Genomic DNA, 14,370 nt, shown 5'->3' with positions numbered 1-14,370 from the left:
TTGGTCGACAGCCGGCTGAAGATGAGCCAGCAGTGTGCCCAGGTGGCCAAGAAGGCCAACGGCATCCTGGCCTGTATCAGAAACAGTGTGGCCAGCAGGAGCAGGGAGGTGATCGTGCCCCTGTACTCAGCATTGGTGAGGCCGCACCTCGAATACTGTGTTCAGTTTTGGGCCCCTCACTACAAGAAGGACATTGAGGTGCTGGAGTGTGTCCAGAGAAGGGTGACGAAGCTGGTGAGGGGTCTGGAGCACAAGTCTTATGAGGAGCATCTGAGGGAACTGGGGTTGTTCAGTCTGGAGAAGAGGAGGCTGAGGGGAGACCTCATCGCTCTCTACAACTACCCGAAAGGGGGTTGCAGAGAGGTGGGTGTTGGTCTCTTCTCCCAAGTGACTAGCGACAGGACAAGAGAAAATGGCCTCAAGTTGTGCCAGGGGAGGTTTAGGCTGAATATTAGGAAAAATTTCTTTACTGGGAGAGTGGTGAGACACTGCAATAAGCTGCCCAGGGAAGTGGTGGAGTCACCCTCACTGGAGGTGTTCAAGGAACATGTGGACGAGGCATTGTGGGACATGGTTTAGTGGGCATGGTGGTGTTAGGTTGATGGTTGGACTTGATGATCTTACAGGTCTTTTCCAACCTTAGTGATTCTGTGAAATTTTATGTAAAGGAGCCAAAATGTTCAGCAAAGGGGCTACGAATTACAGCTCTTAGAAGTTGCAGCATTGATTACTGCAATATTTAAATCCATCTTACCTGATTTTATCTACCTCCTATTTTTACAGGCAAAGCCAGATAGTATCAAAGTCATAGGCAGTTATGTAAGCAAAAGACCAGGCCCTAATAACCTGCTTTACAGTAAATACAATAATTATATTTACATATTTCTTCAGCATTACACACTCGGTGGTGGTGGAAATACGGAACTGATCCCACAACACGTGGAACAGTTTCTTCTATACAGCTGTTCTTCACCCTTGCCCGTAAGTGAGAGGACTTTTACTCCAGTGTTATAGGGGCCGGATAGGGAACAGCAATCTGTGCATATGCAGAAGCCTCTGAAAAAAACCTACAAAGTTTTCCTCCCTGAGCGCTTCCTGCACTGCAGAACCTTCACTAAAGAAAATTCAAAGGCAACCTTGAGCACCGATCCCTTGAGAGTTGCTCTGCAAAGGGGCTGGGATGAGGCAGACCTGGGGGGGGGAATTCCTTTCAAGGTGTATTTGTCTTGGGAAGACGCGGGATTCCAGGAACAGCATATCTCTGAGCTTTTTAAAGAGCAAGGAAACTTTGCCCTTTCAGTTCTTCTCCATGAAATTGCCCCATTGCTAGAAAGTACATGGAAATAACTGCTAACAACTCCTTGTGGAGGCAACTGCTAACAACTCTTTTCTTTGGCCCTGTCTTCTTAATTATGCTCATTTAATAATTGAAAATTATAGTGGTTTTTCACCAATAGATTTCTTGAGAGTCTAGTATAGAAAGGAAAAAAGCCATTACAAACTCTATTAATGTTCTAACGTAATTATAAGATTACAATTGACCAATGTGGTAACCCTGCAAGTGCTACAGCTGCTGAAGGAAAAACCATAACAAAGATTAGTGGTTTTCTCACCTACAAGAATGCAAACAAGATACATTATAATTTAATTGCAAGCACTTCCAGAAATTCATTATCATTTTAGAAATTCACTAAAATACCTAGTATAGAAGCATCTTTCCTAGCATAAGAAATTAGGTTTTCAACCATCTATTATTAGAGCTGTTCATAAACTATTTCATTCATGCCATACAGTACGATATGCATGAACATTTTCCAAAGTATATTTCTAATGCAGGCACTGAAATTTGTATTTAGAGACTTAATTAAAAGCCTGACTTTCAGATGTACTTGCCACCTGCAGCTCCTATTCAGTTCACTGTCATTTAAGTACCTGGTTTCAGGCAGCCAAGATTGAAAACTGCAGCTTGAAGAACATTATGGGTAAGTCACAACGTTGCTGAAGAGTCCTCCTACTACCCTCTGCCATTCTTGGGAAAAACCCCTGCTGATTTTCTACTTGGGCCTGGGGAAGACACTGGGCCAAACGCTCAGCTGGTGCAAAGCAGCTAAGCTATACTGAAATCCAAGCCATGTGTGGTTTGTCTGAGTACAGGTTGCATAATTAAGTCCTTTAAATGGAAATTTGTATCAAGAAGAAGGACCGTCCTTAATGAAGGAGATACGCTCAGTAATTAGAAAGAAAACAGGATGCCCGGTTTTGACAGCTTGAAACTGGCTCCTTGCAGAGCAAGGGGTTTGTACTTTGTATCCACATTCATAGCCCATCAAAAATTTTAATTAAACAGTGTGATGATTAATAAACTTCCACTCCTCAGACTGGACAGTTGTTGCTGTGATACACGCACGAACATGTGTAGTATTTTTCCCCTGGACTATTTTGAGTTCGTATCCTACAAACTCTTACTCACTGTTCAAAATGTGAAGACCCAAACTGTGTTCTTGCTGACACCTGCATATATCCAAAACCATTCCAGTGAGGAAGTGTATTTGTTTTCCTGAGGGCTAAATTTGACCCATAGTTTCAAAGCAGCCTGAGAAAGTTGTCTTTTCATCTGAGTAGCTTGTGCAACTGCAGCTAGTAACTACAGCTACTAGTTTTGCTATTTTCTGCCCATTAGTTTTAAGACTTTGCATTCTCATGAAAATGTAGTTAACTTCTCTGTGTGTGTGTCTGACTGCATAGCTGAGTCTTTGCGCTGGGAACTGGTACAATTTTCATTGTCCTCACCCCTCTCTCAATGCATTCATTTATCTTTGTATATGACTGTTCAGTACTGCCTCTGCCCTGGGACTGAAATTAATTTCTAGTATTTATTTTACAAAATTCCCTGGAAGCTTTTCCATTTTTTCCAACTGTCTCAATTTAGATAATAAGAGATACTACTTTGGCTTACATGTTCCCAAAGCCACGCATGTTTTGGCCTAATGTGACTTCATTAGTGTATTTTTAGATTGGGCATTTTCTTGCTAGCAAACAGGTCAGGCTGGACCATAATAGTTACATGCAATTCATAGCATATGAATTCATAGCATTTGAGTAAAACTGTGTACAAGCTACATGATTAAAGAATTGTTTAATCCCTAACAAATGCCTGGAATTTGATTACCCCTCCTCCTCTTCCTCCTGCGTCGCCTTCACCCCCACTGTTCCTCCACTCCTCTGTATACAAAACAAATAAACCTCTCCTTAGCATGACTTGACCTCATAATACAACCAAAAGCAAGGGAACAAGAAGAAATGCAAATGTTCTGTGAGCAGCAATAGCAATTTTTGTTTTTACTGGGTTGTGATGGCAGATCCTACTCTTGCTGGCTGTGGGAAAAGAGCAGGTACCAAACTGGCGGGGCGGGGCACGTGCTGCTCTTCAAACCTTATGCAATGAGCCATGTGACAGGACCAGAGACCACAGGAACCTGTCTAGCTCCTTCAGAGAAGCATGCCCTTGCACTGTCAAACCCATTTATGCTAGTCACAAGTCACGGCAAGCCTTGGTTTTTCCCAGCTACCTCAGTGCACTCTGTGCTGCCCTTGGAAATTATCTTTGTTCTGTAGCAAATATTTTTTAGGGGCTTGAATTTAACAAGAAAGGAGGGGGTGGTCCTGCTCTTCTGTCCATATGCCCAGACACCTATCCAGCTAATGTAAGGTTTACTGGAGCTTGACGTTGTGGTGATGTTTGCATTATTTGGGTCTCTAAAGAAGCGGCCTCTGTAACTTGCATTTGCAATGGGCGCTTCTTAGTTTCTGCGCTCTTGAGATTTTATCCACATGACTGAGTTAGCACTGCATAGTGCTACCAGTCCCTTTCCAGTTACTGAGGTGGAAAGGTGTGACTGGCTGTAATATGATCAAGCCATTCCCATACCTCCGTGTGTAGTATTTATTCACACCACATGCAAAAACAATCATCACTGAACACAGTGGCATTCAGGAATTCTCAGGATTATGCATTTCTTAGGAGCTTAAAAGAAAAAGGAGGGAAGAGAAAGGCTGTGTTATCAGAAAGGAGGAAGAGGTTCCTTTTCTTGCTCAATATGTAAACAAATATAAACTAGGTGAATATTTACACAAGTATCTTATGAGAAATGAATTTGCACTCATCTGTTGTAAGGCCACTAGAACTCTAAGAAAACCAGGCACACGACAACTGCAAATGCTGAGTAAACAAAAGTTGTGCTGTTTTTTGTTTAAAGGCAGAAGACTGATTTCGAAAATACGTACTAACATGATCCTTCATTTTCTTGTGGTTTTAGACCTCAGCAGTCATATTTCTCAGGTTTCATTGTTTCAGCCATGACATCAAAAACCTTTACAAAACAAAAGCCAAAAGCCTCAGCAATAAAAACTGCAGCAATCACAGGCTACCAAGAGCTGCAGTTTTAGAGAAGTCATTTATGGGGAAACAGCAAAACAGTCCTAAGAATCAGACAGTTTTGACTGCATAGAAAACAAGAACCATCCTGAAAAGTGTTAGCTGAACACTTCATGATTAAGTAGAAGGGACAGATGCAGGCTCAATACTTGGTTTAGTTAAAACTCAGATTATCTTACTTTTTCATTATACCCTGCAGACAGACTGTCATAGCTGCCCGAGATACTTAAAATCTATCACGGGGAGATGAGTCTATGTAGTCAGAACAGTACTGTCAATCTAAAAATCTCTTAGGGTGTCTCATATTTCAAATTACATAAATACACTAAATCAAATATACTAAGACTTTCTCTGCCTCTCCTATGTCATTTCCAGAGGTATGATACCAGAACAAGGTGCTGGTGCGCTATGCATGGAGTATTGGATGCTTTGCATCTTTCCCTTGGGTAACTCAGAACTGAATTTCTGTGTTTCCTCCATTACTGCAAGCAGCTTCAGCTTGCTGACCAACTAGAAAACAAAACCAGACATTTCTGATTCCTTATTTCTCTAATTTGCCATTACTCTGAAAGCAGAGGCACCGCTTACACATTCACTAGCCAAACAGTGGACAATTAACTTCACTGGAGAAAGGAAACAGGGTACCTCGGTCATTCACTCATGCCACTCACCATTTCCCATAATGCTAAATAATGAGATCATGGGAAACTCTTTCTAAAATTTAGCTTCCCCAGTTGTGTCCTCTCTTCAGAATTAGAGCAGAGATTCCAACTACAGTTAGAAAATTGTCCTGACCACGGCTACCTGTTAAGGTGGCTGCTCTCTCAGACCTCGGTGACCTCAGTGATCACAGCAATGCTGTGAGATCTCTGCTTACCACTGCAAGCAGTTAGAAGGACAAGAATCAGTGTCAGTGCAGTTGGCCCAAGGGGGTTTCCGGCAGGGCTAGAAACTGACCCTAGAAGATTTTGGTCCTAGGTTAGCTTTGAAACCATATATTTAATGTTCCTTATTTAGCTTTAACCCTAACATGGTCACTCTATAGTGACCAAACTGACTCAAGACCTATTTTTTGATTGATCCCATGCAGATGAAAAATTTCCTGTAACACAATTTGAACATTCAGGCCTAAGATTCAGCAGAATGAGTAACTCTATTCAGCTGTTTACATGAGAAAATCAGAGCAGAGTTAGCATCTGGTGAATTTTACTATGGGCAGCTGCGACTGTGGACACCAGTCACAGTTACTGAGCAGTAACAGCAGCAATTTGTCCAAGGTGGTCAGTTTATTTTTTAAATTTTCAAGGCAACAACCCTATACAGCACTGCTTATTTAAACCTGCCAGCCAGTACCTCACCTAAAGTGCAAACACGGAGGTGAAACTAAGTAGATTAAATACCTTTGATGTGCTTGCACAGAAAGTTTCTGCCTCGTCTTTGCAGTCAAAGAGTTCTAGTGATTCCTGCAGCACCTGATGAGACCTTCTGTGCACTCACTGCAGGTCTGAGCTTTCCAGACATGCTGCGTTTTCTGAGTGCGAGCACAGGACAATCACTGTGTGTTCCCAAGTGGCCCCTAGTCACTACAGCAGATAATAAAAGGGCTTGCTGCTGTCAGAACTACTCACATACCCAGCTTTTAGCCACTCTCCTTTCCCAGGGCAAGCAAGCTATATCATGCTGGCTTGCCACAGCAACGCATCCAGCCCTACAGCATGCTCCAGACAGCTCTTCTCCCATGAGCAAATTGTTCAAGCAGTGCCAGCCTGTTGCCAAGTCCTTGCTAAAAATGGTGTTTGGGAGCAGAAAACTGCCCTTGTCAGACTAATTCACCTCACCCACAGCTCCCCAGCTCCCAACGGGAAAGCAGGCAGGCTGGGAAATGCCAGCCTGGCACAGCCGCTGATGCCTCTGCTAATCCCATAGCAGGAGAGAAGTCTGGCGGGGTGTGTTGAATCAGCCTATGTGTCAAGCCTCCGTAGTGGGGCATAGGCACAGCAGTCTTGGTTTACTGATCAGGAGACACAACTCTGTGCTTAGAGAGTAAGGATAAGATCACTGTTGGCTCATTGGTACTTATTGTAGGTATGTCAGCCCCTGCCTGGTGAACACTTTTCTAGCAGTGCTGCACAAGCAAGTTAAGCCACTGATACAGAAGCAGATATCCAGCTCATGGGAGGGGGAATCATTCCTGACATTTATCAGAGGAGATAATTTTAGGAATTCTCATTATGATTTCAGTGGTATACTGGATGACAAAATGAATATTTAAAGTATATAATTATTTTCCCTAGAAAAAAATTCAACTTTTTTCTAAGAACGCTGGAGATGGCAAAAATCCATCCTTCCTGATGCAGAGGGAAAAAACAAGCATAATGCTAGTTTCAGAGCAGTCAGCCTGGGCAAGTGCTACAGCAAGTTAGAAACAATTTTATGGCAGCAAGGAGAAATCAAAATGAAGAACACCAGGAACTGGATATAATTTGAGCAGGAATAGGGATTAATAGTTTTTATATGTTTGTGAGGTTAACTACTCTTCTGGCTTATTAGCAGCACATTTCAGAGCTTGGACTGGGACAGCCACGGCCGAGCTGCAAACCCCATTATGTGAGCAGCACTTTCAAAAGCAAGGCTACCCAGCATGATGCAGGCTAGAAGGTAAGCCCTAGCTGCTGACAAACTCACTTGAATCAGGCTCATTACAGTGCTGGCGATAAAAGCCATGAACCTACTTGCATTGAACTACCTATTTTTCTTCCCTCTATATTCACAATCCAAAAGGAAAAGCAGAAACTTCTTCACACACTACTGAACAAATGAAAAAAAGATTTATTCCCTAATACAGTAACAATGCACTACAGGATCAAAATGCAACCTTGGCCTTCTTCCTGCTCTTAATCATGTGTCAAAACAACAGTTGCACCCAGCTGAAAAAGTCTGGCAAACAGATGCAGGGGCAAGGCCAGCATATCCCTGCTGCTCATAGCCTGTTGGTGGGAGGAGGCAGCCAGCCTCCTGACAGCCATTCCTGCGGCGGTCCCATGTCCTTGCTGTGCCAGCACAGAAGTCTGACTTTGCATCTGTACCTTAGTCAGAAAAGAGGTGCAAAGTGCAGCTGTTCTGATCAGTGCTCCCAATTCACACATGAGCTTCTCGGAAGCCCTGTGCAGACACTTGAGCAGTAACCCCGGGATGGGCTTGGCAGTAGGAGGCTCCTGCCAGGGGACTGTGCCAGCAGGCTCCCACAGTGCCACGCAGCTGTGGCCCACAGTGGGCTGCAACCAAATACTGTGATTCAAATAAGGAGCAGGAGGTTGGGCTCTAATTGTCAACCTGTGCTCTTTTCATAAAAGTTATAGGTGTAAAATATGTGCCACACCAGAGCTGGTGTGAGAAGTCTGTACAAGGAAGTAAAAAGCCAGAGAGAGGACTGTTTGGGGTTTTTTTCCTTCAAAAATCTCCAGTGCACTGTGTGCCACCTCCCCTACTTCTGAGCACAGCCACATCTGTACACAAATCCACAGCCAAAAAGTCTTTGCAAGCAGATGGACAGATGTATTGGGTTTGCATGGCAAGGTTTTGGTAGCAGGGGGGGTGGCAGTGGTGGTGCAGCTACAGGGGTGGCTTCTGTGAGAAGCTGCTAGAAGCTGCCCCTATGTCCAGTGGAGCTAATGCCAGCCGGCTCCAAGACAGACTCGCCACTGGCCAAGGCCAAGCCCATCAGCAACAGTGGTAGTGCCTCTGGGATAACATATTTAAGAAGGGGGAAAAAAACAACTGTGCAATGGCAGCCAGAGAAGAGAGGAGTGAGAATATCAGACTGAAACAACTCTGCAGACACCAAGATCAATGAGAAAGGAGGGGGAGGAGGTGGCCCAGGTGCCGGAGATTCCCCTGCAGCCTGTGGTGAAGACCATGGTGAGGCAGGCTGTCCCCCTACAGCCCATGGAGGTCCATGCTGGAGCAGGTATCCACCTGCAGCCCATGGAGGATCCCACGCTGGAGCAGCTGGATGCCCAAAGAAGGCTGTGACCCTGTGGGAAGCCTATGCTGGAGCAGGCTTCTGGCAGGACCTGTGGACCCATGGAGAGAGGAGCCCACGCTGGAGCAGGTTTGCTGGCAGGACTTGTGACCCTGCGGGGGACCCATGCCGGAGCAGTCTGTTCCTGAAAGACTGCACCCTGGGGAAAGGACCCATGCTGGAGTTCATGACGAACTGCAGCCTGTGGGAAGAACCCACACTGGAAAAGTTCGTGGAGAACAGTGTCCCGTGGGAGGTACCCATGCTGGATCAAGGGAAGAGTGTGAGGAGGAAGGAGCAGCAGAAACGATGTGTGATGAACTGACCACAACCCCCATTCCCCATCCCCCTGTGCCACTTGGGGGGCAGAGGTAGAAGAAATCGGGAGTGAAGTTGAGCCTGGGAAGAAGGGAGGGGTGGGAAGAAGGTGTTTTTAAGATTTGGTTTTATTTCTCATTATCCTACTCTGATTTTTATTGGTAATAAAATAAATTAAATTATTATTTAAAAAATAAATAATTTCCCCAAGTCAAGTCTGTTTTGCCTGTGACAGTAATTGGTGAGGGTTCTCCCTGTCCTTATCTTGACTCATGAGCCTTTCATTATATTTTCTCTCCCCTGTGCAGCTGAGGAAGGGGAGTGATAAAGCAGCTTTGGTGAGCACCTGGCATCCAGCCACGGTCAACCCATCACAACAGATCATCCAAAGTGGTCACCACAGCTAGCATGGTCAAGGGCTGGTGGCTCAGCACCTGGCATGTTCTGCTGCTTAGGCAATAACTAGTTATAGCCCATGTGACAAAACTGAACGTAAGCACCATCAAAAATAATGGCATACTTGCATGCACCATTAGCATTACTTCCTGAAGTTAATTTGAAGTACAAGATAATATTCTAACTGTACATTTTCTATTTTATTGAAGGAGTGCTTTATGACGCTGCTTCCCTCATCCTTCTTTTTAGAGAATGAATGGGAATAGCTTAATTTAGCACACAAATGCCAAGTGACAATGGTTTTATTAGTATGTGACCTGCAACAATGCATCAGTGCTCGTTAATTTTTTCAAGATCTGAAAACTCCAAAAATTGAGGAAATTTTTTTTTTTTTTCTTTTACAATCTACTTTGATCAACTCAGTTATGAAATCTAAATTCTGTTTTTAAGTAAACTTTCTAAACATGCAAGGAAGGGGCTCAGTAGGGTTACTAGAGGCTAGGTGCAGAACAGTTTGTAATAGAAGTGGTTATGCAAAGCAGTGTGCTTGGCCCCATGCATCTCCATGCAATTTGCTATATTTGTTGACATCCTAGACATAGTAATTCTGTGTCTTTCCTCTTGTTTGGTGCTGTCCTACCTCGATGCTGCTCTTTCCTCATATGGAGCAGATAGTATGGTTCAGGTATGAGCTGTGCTGTTAATTCAGTCACCCTACCGCTAATTCGAAAAAGCAAACACTGAGTTCTTGAAAAAGTACTCTCAAATGATTAATTATCTCAGACTGTACTGCCCAATAAACTTAACACTGCTTGGATAAGAAGAGAAAAGAAGTATAAACTGGCCTACCGTAACCTAAATCTGACTTCCTGGAGTCCTTGAAGAACATAAGGTTTGAGCCCAATCCTAATTAGTTCCTGAGGTGTAAAAACATTTTATTCACAGCTATGTCAGTAACTGGTATGCATATTACAATACCTCTATGAGCTGGTCTGGTTCACTCCCTTCTTCCACAGTAATTAATTTAGACCTTCCATTTCGTTCATTGTCCCGAATGCCAACAGCAACTTGAGTAGCCTTCAGCCGCTCGTATTTATTGCATGATGAGCCACACCATTGATAGATTTCCTAAAATAATTAAAAGAACACACACATTAGCAGTAAGATTCAACACCAAGCAAAATTATGAAATTAATATTTTATTATAATTATCTTACTGGATCTAAACCACTAGAACATCAGTGAAGCCACATCTTTCAGAAATACTTTCCAGAAGAGATTTGCTAAGTCACCTGTATTCGTAATATGCAACATATTTATGTAATGTAATTTAGCATCTACATATTAGGAGATCGCTCAATCTCAGAATAGTCAGAGTTTTGGTTTGACTGAGTTTTATCCCAAGTACAGATATATCTTCAGTTATCTAAAGAACCTGAAACTCCTAAATTTGCTACTACAAATTATTTTTATTTTATATCTGGCAGTTCCTCTTCTATGCTACTTCAGCAGTGCTGGTTCTCATCTGTGACAAGAAACAAAGTTATTTCAACCCTGACTGTATCTGCTACTCAAACGTAAAGTTAGATCTTTCAATCCAGTTTTTATTTTGGTGACTTTCTGGTGTATAATGATACTTGTCATGCACTCTGCTGCATTAAACCACAAAACCAGCTCAAGTGCAAACGGATGACATAGGTGTTTTCAATAAAAAGTCTTCTTCACTGGAAGATTTTTCCTTAGTGTACAGTTGATCCAATGCTCATTACTTCTACAGATTTACAGATCAGGAATACGCAGTTTTTCTGGTCAGTTAAATCACCAAGCTCCTCCCCAACAGATGCTGGACATATACCTGGTCCCCCTTCCTGCCTCAGGAACTAAAATAAAGACAATAGACATATCTGTAAAAGATGCCTCCATTCAGGAAACACAGCAGATAGGAGTAAGCTGCTGCCACAGGGGCAATCCACCCCATTGTGGTTGCCACCTTTACAAGGAGCTCCTCAGACACCACAGCAGTGGCTCTTCATGTTGATGAGCAAGTGCTCTGGTGGCAGCAGCCCACTCCTAGATATCCTCTTACGGGCCTTCAAGGCCTTCCTTTCATCTGGCTGAATAGGTAGTGAATGGGTATGCCCCGCACATGACAGGGAAAGCACAATTCAACCAGAATGAAGCATGTTCCCAAGGCACCTCTCAGGAAGGAGGGCCACCATAACCAGCCTAAGACAGGTCACCTAATCCAGTCACACCACAGACCAAGGACACCCCATTTTTGCAAGTCCCATTAATCATCCTGAATGCAAAGCTTTTCAGAATATAGAATTTAGGTTTCAGTCTTGACGAAAATTACTAAGAACAGGCAGAACATAAGCTGCAGAGCTGCAAGAGGCTGAGCTAGAAGGAGCTAGTCAAAGGAAATTAATCAGCCTGGCTGGTTTCTTTTTTTCCCCCTCTCCCTTCTTCTGGAAGAAAGTAATTTGACTCTTCTTCACATGATTCTATCAAATAGCCCAAATAATACAGCGATAAAGGTATACAGTCATTTTCAACTTTAAAAAAAGGTTGAACTGGTTTGTGTTCATCTACAATGCAAATAAAGATTTAATCAGAGCCCTCACTGAGTAAATTACTAGGGTCTTAGTTTTACAATGTATACAACTGTATAAAACTTAGGTTTTGTTTGAAAACCTGTTTCATTCAAAAAAAGCTTTTTAAGATATTTCTGCTGACCACTATTGTTATTTAACAGTCCTTGAAATGGTGGCTTGAGACAAGTGAGAGATGAAGTACAGCTTCTCAGTACTAGGAGGTGCAAACTTTTATAAGACAGCTAACCTCGATGCCATCTGCATGCGAAACAGCACTGGTAACTTCTGATATTTACTTTTCACCAGCTTGGACACAAAAAAGAAACAAACTCAGTGATCTCACAGCCAAGTTCCCTTCCCTTTGGAAGCATCCTTCAAAAATGAAGTTTTAAGCTTATGTCAGGATTACAGATTCCTGGAACTGGATCCCTTTCAACTTGCAGATGTTACGCAATGAAAGCTGGGAGGTTTTCAGCTTGCCTTTACCAACTTGACTGTAGGCTTAAGACAAGAAAAAAAATCTGCTTCCAAGTTCTGGTTTGAATACTGTCAGCTTACTAAGTATCCAGAATCTGGAGACATACTTGTCTTCAGGTCTGAACCTTATCTTAAATCTGACTTTTGACATTTCCACAGGAAAAAAGATATCTGTGCATACTTGGGGAAACAGAATTATCTAAAAAATTAATGAAAGACTACCTTGAGTGTGTAGAAAGTCAAACATTTCAATTTTAATATAGTTGTTATAGCCATGCACTGCTTCAGCCATCTTCTCCCAAAATTTGGGAGACTTGCCAAAACACAGACTCCTTCAGTTTCTGAGAATTTCAGCACTCAAACTTACTCATTCTCATCTTGGCCTACCTCCTACTAATTGTGTTTATTTTAAATTATGTGAGAAAACAGGAGTCACTAGATATAGCAGCAATAAATAGGGATTCTTTATTTTCCCACAGTCTATAGAAGCAATAAGGAAGACAACATGCATAGAGAATTAGCAGAAGAGGTTAGGCAGCTATTGCCTTATCTCAGTGTGTATGCTGCAATTCATGGACATCACTCATTCAGAAAGGTTAAAAGTTCAGTTTCAATTGTATGTGTCAGCCTCCTCTTGGTCTTTTGGTAACTGGCCATGCAACCTCAAACAAGCACTCTCATCCACAAAATTAATAGTATTTACTGTACTGACCACAAAGGATATTGTGAGACTTAAGTTGTCACTGCAAATTGCAAAGACCTTTACTTCTCAGACAATAAATTCACATTTTCTTTTCTTAGCATCTCCTAAAGGTCCCACTGCACAGCGCACCCTGACTACCCCACATTCACAGCATATTCTCCCACTTTGCCTTCAGTCAGCAAGTGACTGAACTGAGCTCTCCTACAGTCCACTGGCTCAAGGCTTCAAATCAGCCTGAGGAAGGAGACAGACCTTTAAAAATCTAGAGTAATGGATTTAATATTTTTTTTGATTTGCAGACTTCATTTTCTTTATGGAGTCCATCTTCCTAAACAACAGAAACATTCCCACAAAATAATGTGGCCCAAATACTTTTGTCCTAAACTAAAATAAATAAATATGAAATTTTGTTAGCTGCAACCTTGAGAAACCTTATGTAGTAAGGTTTTCTCCTGCCACATAAAAAAACTTGAATCAACAAGCAGTGTCTGAAAACATCCTTGATCTGCGCTTCACATGGACAAGCCATAGCATTCCAATAAACTCCATCTTCGCTGGTTATTTAAAGAAAATAGTAATTAAAAGCTAGAGAAACAAGAATCTGATTCTTTTCAGCACTAGGGAATAAAGACAGTATTCTTTACTAAAATGCTGAAAGCTAAACTTCACATACTGTGTAATTTAATAGAAGGAAGTGAGCAGCCACAAGTCATGAAAGTGTCCCAAAGTGTACAATATTTTACTGTATTTACTATGAGCACTAAACAAATAACTTAAGCATTCAGTGCTACAAGCCTTCAGGAGGTTAAATTCAGTTAATTTTCTCTTCTGAAGTAAAATCATCTTCTCAATTATTTTTAAATGTATCTAATTTTGAGGCCTCATGGTAGACATTCAGCTGGATATTTACAAGTTTGTCTTCCTGATATAACTTACCCATTTCAATCTCAAGGCAGATTGGGTTTTTAACAATTTAAAGCCAGAAAAAAGATTTTTGAGTTAAAACCACTTCTTGACAAGGCTAATATTTAGATCTAGCTGCCTGTGTTTCAGGTAAATCCAGTTATCTAACTATGTCCAACAGACCATTGAGCTTTTGGCTTGTATTTTATTATTCATGTATTTATTTTTAGACATATCTATATAAAGGGCTTAACTAGGGCCATAATATGGTATTTAGATTTAGCTCACTCAGTGCTTTCACAGTTTCTTAGCTGTACTACACCTTCACTATTTTTAGGCTTGTTTTGTTAAACTCATTTTGAATTGGTGGGCTGACCAAAAAATGTTTCCATTAAAATGAAAATAGACTTCAAGTGTTCACTCCCCTCAAAAAAAAAGAACTTCATTCACCAGTAATTCCTGGGCCAAGACCAGTTTATTTTCAGAAGTTTGTACTAGCAGTGTTTGTTTATTTTTAAATCTG

The 14,370-nt window shown here is 42.0% G+C and overlaps 1 protein-coding gene across 1 annotated transcript in view; it reads right to left on the bottom strand.

The window, feature by feature from the left end:
- Positions 1 to 14,370, bottom strand: part of SCIN (scinderin) — a 51,126-nt gene that overhangs the window by 22,136 nt on the left and 14,620 nt on the right. Inside the window, exon 4 of the mRNA XM_059818478.1 lies at positions 10,149 to 10,298. Within this exon, the coding sequence (XP_059674461.1) occupies positions 10,149 to 10,298 (150 nt within the window). The remainder of the gene's footprint in view (positions 1 to 10,148; positions 10,299 to 14,370) is intronic.

The sequence above is a fragment of the Gavia stellata genome, chromosome 6 (assembly GCF_030936135.1).
Source record: "Gavia stellata isolate bGavSte3 chromosome 6, bGavSte3.hap2, whole genome shotgun sequence".
NCBI lineage: Eukaryota > Metazoa > Chordata > Aves > Gaviiformes > Gaviidae > Gavia > Gavia stellata.
This window is presented reverse-complemented; position numbering and strand designations above follow the sequence as displayed.